General features: G+C 42.8%; 1 protein-coding gene across 1 annotated transcript in view; it reads right to left on the reverse strand.

Moving 5' to 3' along the window:
• Window positions 1-2,109: 2,109 nt before the first annotated feature.
• LOC126187524 (spondin-2-like) overlaps window positions 2,110-23,122 on the reverse strand; it is a 612,132-nt gene continuing 591,119 nt past the window's right edge. Inside the window, exons 5-6 of the mRNA XM_049928660.1 lie at window positions 13,745-14,093; window positions 2,110-4,437 (exon numbers count right to left, since the gene is read on the reverse strand). Of these exons, the coding sequence (XP_049784617.1) occupies window positions 4,208-4,437; window positions 13,745-14,093 (579 nt within the window). The 3' untranslated portion in view covers window positions 2,110-4,207. The remainder of the gene's footprint in view (window positions 4,438-13,744; window positions 14,094-23,122) is intronic.

Here is a 23,122-nt window from a genome sequence, read left to right on the forward strand (position 1 = left end):
AATCATTTATGCAGTCTGCTACAACAAGTGATGTACAGTTAACGAATTTCTTTTACGTGATCACAATATCTTTTTTTAGTATATGTAACACTAACGTCCAAAATGTTCGTGTCACAGGGTTGTACTCATTCCCTCTGAATACTGTAATAAGTATTTGTGCATAATAACTAAATTACTTTAGCCATAAAGTCTCAGTTTAATTAATGACGAGGGAATTCCTTACGAGAGAGGAAACTATATGGCATTGAACGAGGATGTAATGTGAATAAAGTGACATCATCATTACTATTAACTCAATGTCGTGCCAAGACTTGTAAGCAAAACGTTTGTTTTTCTCCATCCAGTGTAAGTTGAAACAGTCATGAATAATTCTACTACGACTCGACAAACTGAAATAATGTCACCACAGCACGTGTAAACCAAGATTGAAAAGAACTGCAATCTTCATTTCTCTTTACTTCAAAGTATTAAATTGGTTTTGCAGTTACTGTCTTGCAGTCAGAATGGGATGACATAGTAGCCAAAACTGTTATTTAAATGATATGTTTGAACTATCTAGTAAATGGGAAAAATCACTAGCTATTTACGCAGCGCTATAATTCGTTTCACTGTCCATTTATTCCGTTGCATCTAACAGTAAGCTAAAAAATATTGAAACTTAACTATAAAACCACCTTAAAAAACCTTTTTTTGAGGGGATCCACAGCCTCGACGTATTTTGACAATGTAACCATGACCAGGAAGGTTGTTTTCTTTTTATTATCTATGCGATTGGCCAATTTGAACCTCCTCTCATTTTCAAGCATGTATCTTAAGTTTCGAGCTTCATTTTACATTATAATACACACATCAAAAGAAGTTTTGCATCGCCTCGGTTCGAGAGTTCCGGAACCTGTACAGAAAATTGGAGTGGAGATCAACATAATGATCATTTCCGCCCTTTTAATTGTTCATGAAAATGAGTCAAAGGGCCAGTGTCTGTGATATAGTATCCACAGTCAAAATTTTATCTTCAGGAGTTCCTTGAATTGGGGTGATGCGAAACGTTTTTTTTTTATGTGTGTATATCGCCGGTACAAGTGGACACCAATAAATCTTACTTCTGTGTGTGTGTGTGTGTGTGTGTGTGTGTGGGTGTGTGTGCAGACGAAACCATGTGCAATAGTTTAACATGTATTCCTCTCTACGTATGGCAGTGGTATATTATAATGTAAAATGAAGCTGGAAGCATAATACACGTGCTTGAAAATGACCAAAGCTTGGAAATGACCAATCGCATAGATAATAAAAAGAAAACACCCTACCTGGGCGATGTTTTCATTCTCAAAATGTGTAATTGCTTATATTGTATCCAATATTGCAGATGTATGCTCATTCATTATCTCTTAATCGTCTGTAGTTTTTCAGTGTATTTCAACTTGTGGAATTTATAGTCAGTAACTCTTGGTCTTGCACCTAGCACGTTTTTAAAACTTTGCTTCCTTTTTACCTCTTCGGCATGTAGCTTAATGCTCTATAAATCACTGGTTCTACATTTAATGATTACGTTTATGAATGGTTGATAAGACACACGTATCTGTTGTATTTTCTGCATCACATTTTGGAGAAAGAAATTTTTTGAGAAGTTTTGGTTGCTGACAACAACATCAACTATTCCGAGAAGTTTCGTTTATTAACATAAATATATTCCTTGCAGATTCACAAAAAAATTGCATTTCGTATCTTTTAGAATTACTGATATTGCGTTTTCCTATTATTTTGTAAGTATCCCACAAATTTAGAACACTTTACTGACAAAAATTTACTGGGCAATTAGTGTTCAACTTTAATTTGGAAAAGTTGTCAAAAATTCTATGAAAGCAAATCAGGACCGAATGATGCTTTGTATTCAATAACGTCGTACATTGAAAAATCAAACATGACGTTGTCGATTAATTCCCGTGGTTGTCTTGAGTACTTCATCACCTGCAATAACAACATAAAAGTGGTTCAGGAACTTATCAAACAGTGATTTTCAGCTGGTAGGGAAACTACTTTCAGCAGATAAGTAGTTTACAAGCAGTTGTGTTATTCGTGGTTATCAGATAATTGGAAATCATAATATAGACATGGTTTGTACACAATATTTATTGAAAAATAAGGCAACAATTTCTTACAATGTTACACTGCGAGTTAGTAAAAGAAGTTTTCGAGTTACAATAAAAGTCAGTTTCTTTCATTAAACTGAGACAAGGACGAACATGACGTCTGACAGTTAAAAGGCCACTGTATGAAAGGTGATTATCTTACAATTTTTCTTCCAACTTTTACAATAGTAGCAAGAATATCTGCTTAACAACAGCTACAGTACTGTGTTTCAAACTGTTTACGAACTTACAAATCTAGACAACTGTACAGTTTTCGATACGCATCTGTATCGATGAAATGACTCTTACCTACCAAATATTAAGACGCACTCTTCCTTTACGTTGTGATTGTTGGACACGTGGAGTTCGTGTCGTTTGCAGAGTCCGTCGTGTTAGCGTAGAATCTTACCGAAATATATTAAAAGTATTTATACTTAATCATTAAATCTAAAACCTTTCGCTAATTGAATAACTTACATATCTTCGAGCTACCCGTCAGTTCGTTCGAATCGTGCAATTTCTAGGTAATGAAAAGGAATTTTATTCAAGTGAAAGTCTACTTGAAATTTACGCCCAGAGTGTGACAACTATTTTCCGTATTGGTAATTGAAAAGACGTCAAAAATTTTCGCTAATTTCTAACGAATGTGTTAATGAAACTTAAAGAGACTCTTATTATTGTACACGCATCCGCCAGAACGGAATGCACAAAAGTGACGCACTCGGTGGACCAAAAATTTCGACGGTCCAGCGTCTCAGTAGTGTCTTACAGTACTTTAAACATTTTAGAAATTGTCATGTAATTTGGACACTCAGCGCAAATACTGCGACGTCTGACTGTCTTTAGAGGGCAGAAATTTCAGTTATCGTTGTTCATATAGCCATTAATCCAGCTATTCAAAATACAATGACGTTGAAAGACCGCGCAAGGTTTCGGTTAAATATGTGAATATCGTTATTTGAACAGAGTTACTACAAACGACTTACCGACATTCGGGATGTTGCGAATCCGAAGTTAAATCGTCCATTCGCTAATGTCATCCGTGATAAGAAAGGAGACGTTCTCAAAATTCAGTATTCGTGGTTTCAGTTTACCTCAAAGCATAATAGAGGTAGTGGCGTCAGCAGATGGGTGGCTGCTGTCTGGATAACAATTTGTCTTTTAAGACTTACTGGTATAGAAATTTTTGTCCATGTGATGCATCTTAGAGATGCATACGCGGTAGACATAGAGAGGTATTCGGAAGAATAGATAAGTAAAGAAGTAGATGTAAAATCCTAAGGGAAAGAAAGAACTTATTGGTTGAACACTTGCCGAGCCATTCAGTACTATGTAACTTGTAAAAGTATGCAGCGCTGGAGGCGAAATCCATAGGACTAGGAAAGGTTCGAACATTTAAAAAGGTTATGAAGAACGTTGGAAGTACCGCGTGTGTAGAAATATTAGCGGAGTGTAGGAGGAGATGGAGCAAGAGAAGTATTTAGCTCCGCAACCACGCTGAATCTTGAAGATCGCTGAATGGAACTTACTGAAACCTACATCCGCCACGTACAAATACTAGAAAGGAATGTGTTCGCTGACGAGATGAGGATGCATACTGCATTTATATTGCGGTGGGTAAAACTTGTGCAGTATCCACCAGTTGTCAGTAATCTCCGCACGGTTTCTAGTTTATGCAGTATAGTGTTAAATTAAGGAGAAGCTTTTGTAGTAACCCTGTAATTTTGGACGTACTTAACAAGAGTTCCTGGAAATTTTCGCTGTGCTGCACTTCACCGACTTGTTGAAAAACTTGGTACACTGTTACAGTTCTCGCAAATGATGCCACTAGAATTGTTCTCGAGCTGGTGCTCAGAAGTAGCTCTGGAAACGATCCCTCCAGCACGCTGTCTCGGATCGACACCACAAACGAAGTAACACGCTACGCAGTCAACACGTACACGGTACGCGTGCCCAGTGGCGCGGTGTACGTCTGGTGAAGAATGAGTCGAAGGCAGGGTTTCTCAAATGAAACGGAGTCACAAAGTGTTACAGAAGGTGCGTGGTGGCGGGGAGGCTGTGGAGCAGACGGCGGCTCCCGGCTAGGGCGCGCCGGCGCCCCAGTGGAAGTAGCCGCCGCGCGTCTCGGCGCCGCAGGTGCGCGCGCTGCCGCACCAGCGGGTCTCCACCAGAGGCGGGCACGGCCTGCCGCCGCGCCGGCCCACCTCGCGCACCACCTTGCGCCGCCGCTGCATCTCGCCGATGCCACACGACTGGCTGCACGGACCCCACGCCGACCAGTCGCCGACTCGGCAGTCGCGGATGCCCGACCCTGCGAACACCAACTCCTGTACCAACTTAACTCTAAACAGTTCAAGAACTGAACATGTCTCTCAGCTTCAGTCACGTAGACACCCTTCTCTATTGGGTCGGCTTAAGGCCCAAGCGTCACAAGCAAACATAGTTTGTTTCATAAAGTCTTTTGATACCATTTCATTAAAATGAAACGGCTGAATTCTTAAAACGAAAGGAGAAAATACGAGATAAAACACTGACTGTGACTGTCAGTTCTATAAATTTACACTACTGGCCATTAAAATTGCTGTACCACGAAGATGACGTGCAACAGACGCGAAATTTAACCGACAGGAAGAAGATGCTGTCATATGCAAATGATTAGCTTTTCAGAGCATTCACACAAGGTTGGCGCCGGTGGCGACACCTACAAGGATAGTTTCCAACCGACTTCTCATACACAAACAGCAGTTGATCGGCGTTGCCTGGTGAAACGTTGTTGTCATGCCTCGTGTAAGGAGGAGAAATGCGTACCCTCACGTTTCCGACTTTGATAAAGGTCGGATTGTAGCCCGTCGCGACTGCGGTTTATCGTATCGCGACATTACTGCTCGCGTTGGTAGAGATCCAATAACTGTTAGCAGAATATGGAATCGTGGGTTCAGGAGGGTAATACGGAACGCCGTGCTGGATCCCAAGGACCTCGTATCACTAGCAGTCGAGATGACAGGCATCTTATCCCCACGGCTGTAACGGGTCGTGCAGCCACGTCTCGATCCCTGAGTCAACAGATGGGGACGTTTGCAAGACAACAACCATCTGCACGAACAGTTCGACGACGTTTGCAGCAGCATGGACTATCAGCTCGGAGACCATGGCTGCGGTTACCCTTGACGCTGCATCACAGACAGGAGCGCCTGCGATGGTGTACTCAACGACGAACCTGGGTGCACGAATGGCAAAACGTCAGTTTTTCGGATGATTCCAGGTTCTGTTTACAGCATCATGATGGTCGCATCCGTGTTTGGCGACATCGCGGTGAACGCACATTGGAAGCGTGTATTCGTCATTGCCATACTGGCGTATCACCCGGCATGATGGTATGGGCTGCCATTGCTTACACATCTCTGTCACCTCTTGTTCGCATTGACGGCACTTTGAACAGTGGACGTTACATTTCAGATGTGTTACGACCCGTGTCTCTACCCTTCATTCGATCCCTGCGAAACCCTACATTTCAGCAAGATAATGCACGAGCGCATGTTGCAGGTAGTATACGGGCCTTTCTGGATACAGAAAATGTTCGACTGCTGCCCTGGCCAGCACATTCTCCAGATCTCTCACCAATTGAAAACGTCTGGTCAATGGTGGCCGAGCAGCTGGCTCGTCACAATACGCCAGTCACTACTCTTGAGCTCTGGTATCGTGTTGAAGCTGCATGGGCAGCTGTACCTGTACACGCCATTCAAGCTCTGTTTGACTCACTGCCCAGGCGTATCAAGGCCGTTATTACGGCCAGAGGTGGTTGTTCCGGGTACTGATTTCTCAGGATGTATGCACCCAAATTGCGTGAAAATGTAATCACATGTCAGTTCTAGTATAATATATTTGTCCAATGAATACCCATTTATCATCTACATCTCTTCTTGGTGTAGCAATTTTAATGGCCAGTAGTGTAACTCTTAGGAAGTCCTTTGTTAAGGGATTTGCCTGGAGTGCAGCCTTGTACAGGTCGCGGAGGATACGGTAGCCGATGTGCAGTGACCAGTTTTCGTCCAAAGAGGTGGGCGAGTTCATTCGTGTGCTGGATGGTGCGAGCCTATTACGAGAGAGGCCAGAGATATGCCCGCAAGCAACATGCCGCCAACGCCTTCTCGACAGCATGTGTTTGGGACGCCGCTGGTGACCGGAAGGACTCAGTCACACTTCCAGTTTGGCGTCTGTCATTCATTCGCAGAGTGAGCCGAGTAAGTGACAGGCTACGACAGTGAACAGCGACCAGATTAGTGACCATAGTGGAACTAGCAGTGAGACTACAGTTTGTAATAGAAAGATTGCCGATGTTGTCTGCAAAAGGACAATGATTGACGAGCTGGTACCAAAACACATGGACTCTATTCCACTTAAGTAAATATATACAGTTCATGCAATTAAATAACTGTACTAATCCACATACGCATTTGTGTTGTAGAAAGAGGATACTGGCCACCCGTAATATCATCCTCTCCCTTGCTTCCTTCCACAGCAAGGCTCTACAATTCATTTTTTCAGGAGGGGAGGCTGAAAAGCGTTTGCCACTTTTCGATCGGTCGGAGATGTCAGAATCGACGCGCACGCCCTACAGTCTTTCGGAAACGATTTTACAGAAATTACTTGGTAAAAGAATTCATTTTTGCTTTACTTGTAGCCTCAGATGTCAGATTCATTATGATATGCCCATCATTCCGTTAATGGACATAGTTATTGTGATCTTTACACGGAAGTAAGACACTGCGCTAAATTCGAAAAAGTTTGCAGTTGGAAATAGAGGATTCTATGATTTTTCGTGTGGTACATATTACATACCATGTCACTGTACATGAAATTTAGCTATATATTGACTTTTTCTTTAGACTTGGTTAGAGGTCTCTATCTGTCAGCAGTCTCGAGAAAATTGATCTCGTGCACTCATTTGCGATCGCACCGTGTCAGTGGTAAAGCCAGAGTGTAATATCGACAGCATTCTTCATATATGAGGATGTCGAAATGAGATTTTGGCAAATGATAACACACAAAGAGGAGAGAATTCTGACCTAAGGTTATTATGGCTTTGAGCACTATGGGACTTAACTTCTGAGGTCATCAGTCCCCTAGAACTTAGAACTACGTAATCCTAACTAACCTAAGGACATCATACACATCCATGCCCGAGGCAGGATTCGAACCTGCGACCTAAGGTTATTACGCAGAACTTCATTATCTACCGTGTTATTACACTAATTTCAGACTTTTCTGATGAAAGAATGTAATTTTGGAAGGTCATCGATAGCTGATGCAACGAGAAGAGCTATGGGTTTTGGAGCAACAAAAGTGAAGTCATTAAACGTTTATTTTGTACCAAGGGTGTACTTTCTCATAGGATACTGGCTTACTTTCCCTCAGTTCCTCACTTAATAAACTTAATAAACCACTGTTTCAGAATTCTCTCGCAGTTGCGACTGCACAACATGTTAGTCAGGTGAGACTGTCTAAACTCGCCGGCGTCTGTGGCCGAGCGGTTCTAGGAGCTTCAGTCTGGAACCGCGTGACTGCTACGGTCGCAGGTTCGAATCCTGCCTCGGGCGTGGATGTGTGTGATGTCCTCAGGTTAGTTGTGTTTAGGTAGTTCTAAATCTAGGGGACTGATGACCTCAGTTGTTAAGTCCCATAGTGCTGAGAGCCATTTGAATTTTTGAACTGTCTAAACTCCAAAGAGTTTTGGCAAAATAAGCAAATTATAAAGTGGCAACAAGAGAAATGTGTGGGTTTTATTCAAAATTCTTCATTCGTCACTTTTCTCTGTAAGTTACAAACCGTTAAAAACCAGACGAAAATAAATCGCTCCATTTTGGACATAATTCTTTCTAGATACTAACCAATGAGGAGCTGATAGATGTTTTTGAATGGTCACCATTCAAGTATGGTCGCGAAGGGGGCCCGTTTAATATTTACCAAAAATGTGAGTATAGGCATCAGTTTAGAATGGCACTTCCCCTCCACCGTTCGGCATTTCCCCTACAGCGCTCTGAGTAATCCCCCACCACTGCCACTCTCCCCACACTTCCCCAGCCGACTGCGCTTCTGGTGGCCAGAGCATTTTGCTCGCATTATATGGAAGTGAAAAGTGGATGACAAACGATTCAGACATGAGAGAAGCTCCTGAAATGTGACGCTACAGACGGATGCTGAAGATTAGATGGATAGATTGGATAACTAATAAGGTACATCGGAGAGGGCCGAGAAAATGGGAGAACTTTATTAAAAAAGAGATCAGCTGACAGGGTGCATCCTGAGGCATCAGTAAAGGAGGGAAGTGCTGGCGGTAAAAATTGTGGCAGCAGACCAAGGCTGTTATGCCGTTGTCGAATGAATTACTTGTTGAAATACAACATTTTGTCGACCATCTGCGGAGGACATCTTCAAGGGTTTAGTAACTTTAGCGAAGGCCCAATGCATTCTCTGGATCGCTAGTGGCTACAGTAAAATTCCATGTGCTCCCGTGCAGAGGCATGATGTTACTTGTTTTAAAAACTCAAGAAGAATTGGCTATTGCCAGTTATTGTCGTCTGCTTAACCTGTCATCCCATGGTGGATGATTGGTAGACATCTTCTTCAGCACCAGAATTCAGATATCATTCATGTTCATGCCATCCTCCTTCCAATCAAAATTATTGGGGTGTTTTGTAATCTTTGCCTGCTCTCTGTACAACCTTTCATAATACCACTGTGACTGCCAGTGTCTGAGTGTTACCAAACCGAATCTGGTTGTCTCCTGGCTGCAACAGCTGATCTCTCTTCTCTTCTACAGCTGTCCTTATCTTCCTCTAGTTATAAAAGAGGGGAAACACACAGGTCTGCGGTTGAGGGATATGCTTTGCAGCCAGGAAACCACCGCATTCTATTTGATAAGACTCAGGTACTTGCAACCACAAGCGGATATTATGAAAGGGTGTATAGGGAGGCTTTGGAGATTGCTGAACACTCCAGTAATTTTAATCGGAAGGAGGATATTGTGAACCTAATGATATCTCGATTCTGGTCCTAAAATAGGTGAGTAACAGTTTTCCACCATGGGGTTACACTAATAGTGGACAAGAGTAACTGACAATGGCCAACTGCTCGTGAGTTTTCAAAAATATGAAGTCACAGTTTTACGCTTCAGCACGAAGAAACCGAATTTTTTTCTTAGCCAGTGACGAGCCTTTGAAAAAGCTACAACCCCTTTGAAAACGTCCTCCACAGATGAGGATGAAAGTTGGTTTCAACAAGATATTCATCAAACCATGAAATAATAAAACGGAATATTTTAATAACTGCGACCTTTCCGGCTGCAAAAGTTTACTTTTTACGCTTAGACCAGGACATGGCACAGATAAACAGACTGAAATCGATGAACACTGTGCAACACAATTAAAGGGTCACTTTTTTGAAACCCCTAATTGTCCGGCATTGCAACATAGAGGATTGAAATACGGTTCAAAGGTGCCTACAACCTCCCTCTGTAAAAGTGCAAAATCTTGCCCCCCTGTGACGCCTGCCTCTGCCTCGGCAACGCTTCTAACAGCAAGGTATCGACACATGCGAAAAAAGGACCGAGCTCAGAAGTTCATGCGAGGTATAACGTGCGTTAATGACGTCACATTGACACCAAATTTCACCACAATGCTTCCCAACGCCATTGTCGACGTGTCGCGCGATGTGGAGGTCATCACACTCCTTGTTACCAACATTTCACTCCTCCTTTTGAACCTCTCCGATGGAGGTCAGAAGCCCATAGCTCAGCGTTGATGTAACGCGGTTTTGTCGTGGGTGGACGAATGAAACATGTAAGATAATAATCGACATGAGAAGGAAGGTCTCTGGAGATGGCATAAGGAGAGTCAATGAAACGAAGCCTTCTCTTGTGGGTGTCGATTCCCACCAGCCGCAGGACGACTTTCTTGACAACGTTCGACACTACAGACAACCTTGGTTGATTCAACCCTTTTCTAAGGACATCGTGGTGCTTCAACCATTTGGAGGGTAGTGCGACTGCAATTTTTGGTGTAGTTTAGTGGAACCACTAGGGACCGTTCAAAACCATTTAACGATATTTGAACGTATTGCGTTTTTCAGCCCTTCGGATTCACGCACGCCCTCCTGGAGGGGGGGGGGGGGGGGAGGACCACATTGGAGCGTCTGTGAATAAAACGGCTAAGAGACCCTCTAAGACCTTCAGTTTCGCAACACCCTAGGTGCTACACTACTACACTATACTGCTGATTAGCACTTTAAAACTGGACCTGAATAGATTCTTCGACGTCCATACAGCTGAGTGGCGCTCCAATGCTACTCTAGCGCCAGTTTGATGACATGTATATGGAGCTGTGGAGCTGAATCGGTGTCGAAGTCTCTGTACAGGTACAGTCTTAAAGTGCTCATCAGCAGTGTAGTGTAGCACCGAGGGTGTTGCCGAACTGAAAGGGGTGGGGGAGGGAGCTATTACAGGATCCCTTTGCCGTTTTATACGCGCACGTGTTAGTATTGCAGCCATCTAGATCGCGCCACAGGTGGCCTCGAATCAGGAGGGTGATGGAGCATAAAGACACTTTTCTGACCGGCCGCGGTGGCCGAGCGGTTCTAGGCGCTTCAGTCCGGGACTGCGCGACTGCTACTGTCGCAGGTTCGAATCCTGCCTCGGGCATGGATGTGTGTGATGTCATTAGGTTAATTAGGTTTAAGTAGTTCTACGTTCTAGGGGACTGATGACCCGCGATGTTAAGTCCCATAGTGCTCAGAGCCATTTGAACGATTTGAACACTTTTCTGCTTCGAGTCACGTTCAAAGTTTGTCGAATGGTTTTGGACGGTCCTTAGTGTTTCGACTCTGCATACCACAGCAAAAATAGCAGTCTTGCTACACTCTGAAGGCGTATGGGGTTAGAAGGCAACGATGTCCTTAGAGAAGGAATAATCGTCCAGGGGTGTCAGCAGTGTCGAAAGTTGTCAAGAACGTTCTCCTGCTGCTCGTCCCACTGCGAACTGTCGTCTTAGTTTTCGACCTCGCAGTCTGTGGAAATCAATGCTCCAAGGGAAGGGGTGGTGTCACTGACGCCCTTTATTCCATCTCCTGAAGCCTTTTCATGTCGATTCCGCGCTACGGTGTGTCTGAAATGTTTTCCTCCGTGATTTCAACGCTGGGTATCGCGGTTCTGACGTCCATTTAAGAGGTGTCGAAAGGAGAGTTGAAATGAGGGTAAGAGGAGGGTGTGATGAGCTTTGCATCGTATGACACGTCCACGGTGGCTTTGAGTAGACTTGTGGTGAAATGTGGTGCCAATGCGACATCATTAACCAACTTACACTTCGTATCAACTTCTGAGCTGAGGCCTATTCTTTGCGTGTCGGCACCTTGGTGTCTGAAGCGTAGAGGAGCCCCAGGGTGACGTCGCAGGGCACCACCATTTTGCACCATTACAGAGGAAGGTCGTAGGCAGCATTGAGACAGATTTCACACTTCTACTTCCCAATGGGACACAATTACGGGATTTAATGTTCTCATCAGGTGAGAATCAACACCGTTGAATACCTTAGAAAATGCATTCCAACCATCAGCTGTTTTATGTACAGGGTGACAATTATTGAACTATACGAAATAAAATCGTCGTGACTTCTGAACGGTTTTGCGTTAGTATGTTCAAACTGCGCGATTGGCCGCGGATCATGATGGGAATTAGTATGCGCGTTGCTGTTTGGCTTAGCGACGAAGCCCACTTTCATGTGGATGGCTTCGTCAATAAGCAAAATTCGCGCATTTAAGGGACTGAGAATCCGCATTTCGCGATAGAGAAGTGTCTTCACTCTCAACCGGTGACTGTGTGGTGTTCAATGTCCAGTCACGGAATAATCAGTGCGATATTCCGCGACGGCACGGTGACCACCGAACGGTACATGAAGGTTTTGGAAGATGATTCCATCACCGTTACCTAAATTGGCCCTGATTTCGACAAGATGTGGTTCGTGCAAGACGGAGCTCGACTCCATCGAAGTAGGAGAGTGTTTGATGTCCTGGAGGAGCACACCGGGGACCACATTCTGGCTCTGGGGTACCCAGAGGCCACTGCCATGGGCCTCGATTGGCCGCCATATTCTCCTGATCTGAACAGATGCGACTACTTTCTGTGGGACTTTATTAACGACGGTGTACAGCAACAACCCCAAAACCGTTGCTGAGCTGAAAACCTCCATTCAGGAGGTTATCGACAGCATCGATGTTCCGACACTTCAGCGGGTCATGCAGAATTTCGCTATTCGCCTGCGCCACATGACCGTCAATGATGGCACGCATATCGAACATGTCATAACCTAAATCCGAATATCTGTAGTGGTGAATAAAGTGTGTGCAGGCCGCAGTTTATAACTAATTTACGTTTTATCATACAGTTCAGTAAATGTCCCTCTGTACCTAACCTGTATATAATGATATGCACGGTTCTTCTTATTAAAGTTTAAAAGCCCCTGAAGCGACTTAGGTGACGCTGAGAAAAGCAATTTCATATAAAACAGAAGAGGCCGCAATGTCGGTTCTAATGGCACTATGGGACTAAACATCGGAGTTCATCAGTCCCTTAGAACTTAGACCTAGTTAAACCTAAGGATATCACACACACGTCCATGCCCGGGGCAGGATTCGAACCTGCGACCGTAGCGGTCGCGCGGTTCCAGACTGAAGCGCCTAGAACCGCTCGGCCACAGTCTCCGGCGCAAATGTCGGGAATGAATAATGTTGAACATGTGATGTCATCAGGTCGGTAAGGAGCAGTGTGTACATCGCCCCGCTAGACTACTCCTTTTTCGAATACCACGCAAAAGTTGTAAAATTATTGTCCTCACAGTAATCAAGCAAAAGCTGTTTTTATTTTGTGTTTCTATTCTTTTGTCACTTATGTTTTTCGTTACGGACTATATTTAGTAAAGAAAATGTAGGTCACTTTCTGAGAGCGACGCAATTCGAAAGCTCACACTGATTTAATAGCGATGCAGTTCGCTAGGTTTCTGTTGTTTTGTACTTGGGAATAAACCAGCGGAGACCGCGAGATGGGTACATAAAATAGCGAATCTCACCTCAGGGAAAACACATAACTGACTAACGCAATGCTCGAAACCTGAGCCCCGGAGTTACAGTCGCGCACGTGGAACCGGAGCCACAGCCACGTGAATAATTGACTTGGGTCGGGATGACCGGGTGCGACAGACCGACAGGCTCAACCGCTGCATGTGCGGCGAGGTTCGTTGTATGGTGACGTCACATGTTAAACATTTGTCTTCCACTTCTGGGGTATTTACCGACATTTGCAGCCCGATGTGTCTTATATTTAATTACTCGTCTCAGCGTCATTTTCGCCGTGTCAGGGTTTCTTGAACGTCAATTAATCACCCTATGTTGGTTAAATAAAACAGCTGATGGTTAAAAAGCGTTTTCTAAATAATTACGGGGGCTGTGCAAAGATAGAGAGATTTGTACAGGATAGACTGTCGTAGAGGGCTGCCTCAGACCAGTCTTCAGACTGAAAACAACAACAGCGATAGCCGTAGTATTATTTGGGCAGTAGTGAGTTGGGTACTGACTGAGTTTCCTGCGGGCAGCCTTCTTGTTGTAGCGCATGATGTGCTTGCGCAGCGCCTTCTTGTCCCCGCGCTTGAAGACGAGGGGCAGCGGGGCCGGCGGTGCGACGCTGGTGGTGCTGGTCGCCGCAGCCGTGCTGGTGGGCGGCGAGGAGGCCGGCGCCGGGGGCGGCGTGGACGCCGGGGCGGGCGCCGGCGCCTGCTCGCGACGCTCCTGCTCGATCTCGTTCTGCAGGTCGTCGTTGTTGGTGGGCGGCGGGGGCGGCGTGGCGGCGGGCTGCGGCACCACCAGCTCGTAGCGCAGGTCGTCGGCCGCGTGCTCGAACACCGCCCCCAGACGGTACTCCCGCACCTGCGGCAGACAGAAAGAGGTGGAGTCAGCGAAGAGCTCAGCAACAGGCACGCACGACGAGTGTTGTCCCGTTTGTACTGACACTAGTTTGTTCCAGTGGTAGTGAAGCTTAGGTAGAGCAGATACAGACACAAACAACGACAATACCACAACAACGCAGTCATCGTAGGCTAAGAAAAGTCTGCTGTAGGGATGTTTCAAGCAAAACCAATCCGTAGCACGATAGGGTAAATGCCGGAGAGGTGGACCACTTTCTTTTCAGCATTAAACGTGTGTGTTTTTCAACTTTTTTTTGACTTCCGGCAGCATGTTGGTATAGAGAACGGGTGGTCAACCTGTCGATCGCGATCGACCGGTTTCATCATGAATAAATCGGCTCCATTTATACTTGACTAATCCTATACAGACAAAATCGTACACACGACCCGGGTTTCAGGATGTGAATCCCATCGCCAATCTCCGCCTCTTTCGTGTCTAGCTGCATTTCACGGCCAAGCAACAGTTTTTCCTCATACATGGCGAGGTTACCACTCGTTAACTAGGCGCGTTGTAAGCGGGGTTAGGCTGAGCGGGGCGAGAGCTCAGGATCCACTACTGGATGAGATGTCGTGTGTAGTGCGTGAGGGAACAAGCCTCGCCTCCCGTAGGCAACACATGCCTCGTTTTTTTCCGTTTCCACGAAACAACGTTGTGCTTGACGGAGGCAATATCAGCCGAATACTTTATTTTATCGAAACCAAGGTTGCTGTTCGTATTGACATGTCAAATAACCGCCTCATTTTTCAGAATGAGTAAGGTTTGTTGAGACAAATTATTAACCAGATTGGAATAAACTGCCAACAATGTGCAAAGCCAAGTATCCGACTAAACTTTTTTCAGCAGTTTTGATGCTGTCTATTTCCATTTTTTCACAATTGTAATATCTTGAAAACTGAGTCGTAGGCCTGCAACTTTTAACGCAGAGGAAATTATCTTTTATGTCTTTTGTGTAGTTAAAATGATTAATCTTGTCTCTGGAATGTTGATCCTCTTAAACCTTTATGAATTTTTAAATGAGTAGATCTCTAAATTGACTAAATTTCATGTAGTATATCTCAAGCCTAGAATGGTTCGGTATCCCTGGTATAGAGTGTCATATAAACTTAAGTGCAACTGAGGTACTGCCACTTAAAATACAAGGGATATGATAAAATGAAATGCGGGAGATGGACCAGTGTGTTGGGGGAGATGGACAAACATAAAAATGGCTACACATGCAGAAAAGAGTGAATTAAAGTTACATGTTTTATTTCGGATATGTTGTAATGATTACTGAATTATACTGTTAAATATTTTAGTCGAAAACAATTTTATTATCTTATCATAAACCTTAATTGAACAATGGCCTTTCTAATTAGTTTTTCGTTTTATTCACGCATTAACCTGTCTTCCTCTCACCGCAGTGATAAAATTTATCACCGAATACTGAACAACAGTCATGCGACCATCGTGAACAGGAAACACACTGAATCCAAACGTTGTTGTTCTTTAGTTTCGTCATAGATTCCACCATACCTCACACATTCATATTCATCCCATTCATCAAAGTTATTTTCGTAATCATCTACAATTCCTGCATCTGATGAATACGGTGAACTATTTGCTGTATTTTTCATTTTTAAGTTTTTTACTCTGTCTTTGTCTTCACTGGTGTTTCTCTTTGATGACTTTTCGTGTTTTTTTCCTGTTCCTTTCTTTCTCATCCCTCTCTTTCTTTACAGTTTCAATATTTTTAGCAGAGTTTAGCTCTACGGAAACAGTTGCTGCCTCCCTCTTTAAATTCATGATTTTATCAATAGAAGGAACAGGTAATATTTCTTCTCAAGTTTTGTCTCTTTCTACTTAGAAGCCATCGCTTTTGAGGGGACAATATTAGAAGTTTTAGGTTTAGTAGGAATGGAGTACGAAGTTGTGTCCTTGAAAGAATCTGACTTCTGCAGGTAACTCTGGTCTTTTGAAGCCTTTGCTATCAGTAGGTTTTTTGATGAGCTTTGAAGTGATTGGTTGACACGCGTGTGAAATTCAGCTCTTCCATTTGTTGGTACAGACGTATCTTTCGATAAATAAGCATAGTCTGGGACTGCGGCTATCTTCAGTGGCTTGAAGCTAGATTTACTTGTGCTCCATCTGTCTCATATTAAAACAAGTGGTCCATCTCTCCAAAATAACACTGGTCCTTCTCTCTCGATTGTCTGGGAGAGACGGACCACTCCATTACATCTGCGAGTAGCGTACTCGGTGGCCATTTTAGGTTACTTTCATTCCTCACCTTTCTCAAACTCGCAGTTTAAAAAATGCATTAATATCGTGCAAATTAAACTTTAATACTAAAGTCATGTAACTATACCATCAAACTTTCGGCTTACCAGGACAAAAAATGAGATTTTTCTCCAGGAATAACAAGAAAATTACAGCAACACGTTTGCCCCACGTTTGTTCACAAAAGAGCTTCCACGCAAGTAGCGGGAGCTACTCCGTAGCGGCGCGTTTGTGAAATACGCCACTGGTCTGCCTCAACCAGTGGTCCAACTCTCCCAGATTTACCCTACCAGTGTTACACTTAAACGTCGTACATAATTTAAAGTACGATCGTATAGAATATCAAGCGAAATTTGTGACTGGATTGACGATTGTTTAGTAGGGAAAACGCTGCATGTAATCTACCGTGTAGTCATCGACAGATGTAGAAGTAACTTTGGATATTCCCAAGGGAATTGTATTGGGATCCTTGCTGTTCATACTGTTTCTTAATGAACTTGCAGATATTATTAATAATAACCTAAGATTTTTCACATGTTATGCAGTTTAGTATAATGAAGCACTGTCCTGAAGCACTGTACGAAAAAAGTTGCAGAAATATTCAGGGAGATCCAGACAAGGTAGGAAAGTAGCGCAGAGATCAGGCTTAAATGTTCAAAAATGAAAACTGTGCACTTCACCAAATCTGTAGTATCCTATGAATATAATATGAATGAGCCACAATTTGAATCTGTCAATTCATACAAATACCTGGGTGTAATACTTCGTAGCGATATGGAATGACACGATGACGCAGGCTCAACTGTAGGCAAATCAGATGGCAGATTTTCACTTATTGATAGAATACTAGATAAGCGCAATCAACCTACAAAGGAGATTGTTCACGAATCACTCGTCCGACTCTGTCTAGAATATAGCTTGTGTGTATCGAATCGGTACATAACAATACTAACAGGGTATAATGAACGGCCGGCCGCTGTGGCCGAACGGTTCTAGGCGCTTCAGTCCGGAACCGCGCTGCTGCTACGGTCGCAGGTTCGAATCCTGCCTCGGGCATGGATGTGTGTGATGTCCTTAGGTTAGTTAGGTTTAAGTAGTTCTAAGTCTAGGGGACTGATGATCTCAGATGTTAAGTCCCAGAGTGCTCAGAGCCATTTGAACCATTTTTGATATTGAACGTATACAGAGAAGGACAGCAAGAACGGTCACACACTTGTTTCACCGTAGGAGAGTCACGGAGATGCTGAAGAAACTGTGTTTCAGTTTACACTACTAATAATGATACAACATGTATTTATCATCTCCACATGGATTGCCGTGTACTTTCAGCTATGTCAGTTTTCGCTATTAGAGGAAGTGGTCTAAATTTTGACTAAGATATAAATTTTGGCTAGCTTGCTATTTGGACAGGGAGGTGCTGCAACCTAGCGGAAACAACGTTAAACAGCGCTTTAGGCCACATCGGTTGCTCTTCATAACAGTCAGTTCATTGTCGCATGCGACTGTAGTAAACATTAACTCAGTTTCGATGAGCTTAATTTTTTTGCAGATAATCATTCATTATATTTCATGCAGTTTCTGTGTTTATGAATAGTTTAGAGCAGGGCTTCCCGACGTGTAGTCAGCGGACCCTTATGGTCTGCTGGGCTCGTTCTACGGGTCTGTGGCTACCTTTGACCAATATTTGTAAAATAATGAGTAACATTATTAATTAAACATGTAAAAAGCAAATTCATAAATATTATCCTTTTTTCGTTTGATAAATACGTGTATGGCTGCGGTTCCCTGGATGTTGCCTCTCTGCTCGAGTATTTCTGCAACACTCCGGAGGACGCGTACGCGCCGCCTCACGGCTGTCGATGCGCAGAAATCTTTTGCGCAAGATATTCCGGAATGGCATGATATCAGTCGAGCAATTAGAGCTCTTGCTGGCATGTATGCGGTCCGAGACGACATTCGATGTTAAACTTCCTTCGTGAATGTTTCATCATTCGCTTTCAACACGTATGTTACTTCCAATGTGGATTGGTCGCTGTAGTTGGGATGATTGAAGAAGCGAGCAGTTTCTCAATAGCCTTCACAGCAAGGAAAGTTTCCGGCTCAAATTAATGTGGAGGGACGACTGCCAAATGAAGAACAATCACTTGAAGCGCCACAGCCGGATTTATTGCGCGAAAAGTCTGCAAGTGCTCCATTAGCTGCAATACCCTGTGGAAGTAGTGTAACGAAAAAGGGTAAGGACAACGAAAGCTATTTAGAAATGGGCTTTATCGATACAGAGGAGAGTAAAGCTCAGTTCGTAATTTATACGCGAGTCGTTCCGAACACTTCGATGGTTCCAGTTAAATTGCACCATCACTCTGAGGGTACTCATCTGGACTTCCACACTAAAGAGATTGAGTTTTTCAAGAGGAAGAGCACAATTCAGCTGTTTCTCAACACTGCTTGAAAACTCATGCAAAAGCAATTAATGAAATCTCATTAAAAGCTTTTTTTCTTGGTTAATTATAGAGCAGCAAAGACAAGCAAAACTCATATCATTACGGAGTATCTCATGAAATAGTGTGTCAGCGATACTGTTTCTTCTATGCTAGACAAAACGGTAGTAAAACTTGTCTCCTCAGTGCCACTATCGATAACATGTCAAATGATGAGAAATTATCTCTCGCTTCTTGCTTACAGCACAATTGAGTACCTGACAGTACAGCAGGTGCTGAATATCCCGGCGGAGGTTCGAGTCCTCCCTCGGGCATGGGTGTGTATGTTTGTCCTTAGGATAATTTAGGTTAAGTAGTGTGTAAGCTTAGGGACTGATGGCCTTAGCAGTTACGTCCCATAAGATTTCACACACATTTGAACATTTTCTGAATATCTCGTTTCTTTGACGATTTTTTGAAGCCCAACGAAATTTAATGGTCTAATAGCATCGATGCGTGCACCGATGGGGGAAAAATTATGACTGGACCAACGGTCGGAGCGATAACTAAAATAAAATAGAGCTCGAAGGATTGCAGTAGTAGTCATTCTGCTCTCCACAGAGATGCTTCAGCTACGAAAAAAAATACCTGCTTCCTTCAAAAAAGCTTTCGATAAATCCGTCGAAATTATTTATTACATAAAATCAGATCCGTTGAAGTCAAAACTTTTCACAATACTTTGTCAGGATGTGGGAAACCTTCATCGTTCCCTGCTTCTCCATACAGAAGTGAGGCGGTACTCAGCTGGGAATACTCTGTCTCCATTGTATGAATTACGTTTAGAAGTCCCAGATTTACTTTTAGACCAGAACAACAAATTGGCAGATCTTATTAGTGACAAAAATTGCCAATGTATACTTGCTTATTTGGCAGATATTTTTTTCAAAATTAACGAAATGAAGATTTCACTACAAGGGAAAAGTATAGCAACGGTCACCGCCAACGACACAGTTCAAGAGGAAAATCAATTCTTGGACAAAGAATGTCGGGGAGGGAAAGGTCGAGTGTTTCCCTCTTCCCTACGATTTTTTGAAAGACAAGACATCGGATGTTGGGAGCAATTTGTTTCATGAAATCCTCGAACATCTCCGAAGCTTGACGTCATCGTTGTTGTATTATTCCCAACAGTTCAAGGTGAGAAGCTGCAGGAATCCGAATGGATGGTCAACCCATTTACTGTATCCAAAAAGCCGAACATTCTATCGTCGAATCAATGTGAGTTGTTGATAGAAATTGCCATAGACTCAGTACAGAAATCTACTTTCGATAGTGACGGTTACTTACGCTTTTGGCCCGTTGGAAAACAAAAGAATTCTGCCCCCTTGTTGAAAAAGCAAAGTGAGTTCTGCTTCCACTTACCACAACTTATCTGTGCGAATCCGGATTTTCGATCTATGCCTTCAACAAAACTAAGTACCGAAGCTCTCCCGACTTTTCATGATTGTGTCAGCAGAAGCACACTCAACATTCACATTAAGATTCCATTATTATACTTTCATATTCATCTCTAGTAAAGAAGAACGCATTTTGCTTCGTCGACGAGCAGTGAACGTTCCTGGACTTCAACTTTCGTAGGTATTTTGGTTATGTTTGGTCTCAGTTACTAAATATTTAGTTGAATTCTGTTGGTATTGATATTTTTGTTCCGAAAATTAAAATGATATCCAACGAATTTTGCTTTTCTTTCAGTATTCCCCTCCTCATATGGCCGGCCTAGTGTACTGAAAAATGCCACGAAATAATAACCAACCAGTTGCATAAAATAAATTTAATTTCTTTACAGGTTTCGGGAGCTTAGTGCCCTTCTTCTGAACTTTATATCTATGGCATTATTTGCGGCTGTCAACAATAAGATGCATACAGCAAAATGCCATGGTCATGTGGTTCATGGGTCTGTACACTAAGCGCCGGAAAACGGTGAAGAAATTAAATTTCTTTTGTGCAGCTGATTGCTTATCATTTCGTTATATTCGAGTACAGTTCCTGGGGATGCATAAAATATTGAACAATGGAAGTAAATCCAACAGCAAACATGTGAATATAGTGGGAATTCAGACAAATGGTAATGTCGTTAGTTTCATGTTGTTTCCATTCATCATTAAACTAAAGACTCTTGATTCATCGTGGGGTTAGTGGAAAAATGGCATCTGCATTACGAAGTTTTCAATTCCAATGGGCTTCGCGCTGAATTTCGTTACTGGGCACTTGACTGACGAAGGATCCACCATGCACTTTTACCTGAAAAAGGGATCCGCCAGTTAAAAAGGTTGGGAAGCCCTGCTCTAGAAGTATATCGTGTTACGGGTAATCTTAGCTTTAAGAACAGCTTTATGCAGCAAATATTTTTCGTAGTTTTATAATAAACCTAAATTTTACGTCGTAGTGATGGTCTAAATTTGGTCTATTACGTATGATCTAAGCTTGGGCTATATCCATATTTTGCTCCACTTTGTCATTACGAACATGCTTTGCTGTTGTCGTTCTAGAATGGAGAGAACAAAGCCAAAATATATCTCGCAGGTAAACAGGAGGCAAATAAACGAAACAGATATGACGAAGGCGATTCAGGCAGTCGGAGATAAAACTATGGGGATAACCCTCTCAAGATTTCCACCCCTTTCGGATAGTCTTGTATGCTGGGAACATTTGACTTGTCAGCGGAATTAATTCATTAACCTCAGCCAAACTGGTTTACCTCATCGGTTGTGTGCCAGATACTAATTATTCAGAACCCATTTTGTATGAAAATAACTTTTCTGATGACGTGTTTGGTGAGACATGTGTAACATGTGGGCACACAATGAACGAGCAGGGATTGTTAAAAAAATGTTTTGTGACTTTTGTCCAGAGAATATATGAAGGACCACACTGACTTAAAAACAAAAACGTGCCATTTTATTTTTCAAGTAAAAATGTTTCTGATACTGTATTCTATAAGTAAATCCTTTTCTATTCATTTTATTGAAAGTTTTCAATGATATTTCAATATTTTTATGACCACATCTCTAAACTGCATAAATTTGACATTTTTTAAAATCCAAAACAAGAAAAAATAGTGGGAGCCTGTTACATTTCACCATAATTGTTTAAATAACAACTCTTGAAAGAATTGTTTGCTGTAATTTTCTATAATTTCAACAGGACGTGAGTTGTGTCTTAAAAACAAAATGGTTGCCCAAATTTAGACCACTTCCTCTAATGATAATGTAACCTGTATTTATTATCGTACTACATGTGTATAGAACCATATAAATGTTTGCTTTTAACGACTCTGACATAAGATGAATAGGACTACAAAATATTAACAATATTTCATTAATCCTTAATAAAATTGCTCCTGTTCTTGTACGAGGGTAATCGCAAAAGTAAGGTCTCCTATTGTTTTATAAGTATATAGACCTGTTTATTTCTACAATAGTTCAGATCAGTTTTCAGCTTGAACATTTAGCTATTTTTCGACATAATCACCATTTCTGTCGGCGCATTTTTGTAGACGCTGTGGCAGTTTTTGTATGCCCATGTCATACCAGCTCGCCGCCATGCTGTTCATAAAGTTATGGACGTCTTCTTTCACCTCGTCGTCTGAACTGAATAGCTGGGATCACAATTAACGCTGAAAGATACTATGAGACTCTGAAAAAACTCAAACAGGCAATTGAGAACCGAAGAAGAGGAATGTTGAGCAAGGGCGTACAGATTCTCTATGACAACGCTCACCTGCACATCGTTCGGCAAACCGTTGCTCTCCTGCAACAGTTTCAGTGGAACATAATCACCCATACACCCTATAGTCCTGACTTGGCGCCCAGTGACTATCACCTGTTCCCTAGGTTAAAAGAACATTTGGCTTGAAAGCGATTCAGCTCCGACGGCGAGGTGAAAGAAGAGGTTCATAACTTTCTGAACAGCATGGCGGCGAGCTGGTATGAGATGGGCATACAAAAACTGCCACAGCGTCTACAAAAATGCATCGACAGAAATGGTGATTATGTCGAAAGATAGCTAAATGTTCAAGCTGTGAACTGATGTAAACCATTGTAGAAAGAAATAGGTCTATGTACTTATAAAAAGTAGGAGACGTTACTCTTGGGATTATCCTCGTATTTAGAATGAAATTTTCACTCTGCAGCGGAGTGTGCGCTGATATGAAACTTCCTGGAAGATTAAAACTGTGTGCCGGACCGAGACTCGAACTCGGGATCCGAGTTCGAGTCTCGGTCCGGCACACAGTTTTAATCTGCCAGGAAGTTTCAT

The sequence above is a fragment of the Schistocerca cancellata genome, chromosome 5 (genome assembly GCF_023864275.1).
Source record: "Schistocerca cancellata isolate TAMUIC-IGC-003103 chromosome 5, iqSchCanc2.1, whole genome shotgun sequence".
Classification (NCBI taxonomy): domain Eukaryota; kingdom Metazoa; phylum Arthropoda; class Insecta; order Orthoptera; family Acrididae; genus Schistocerca; species Schistocerca cancellata.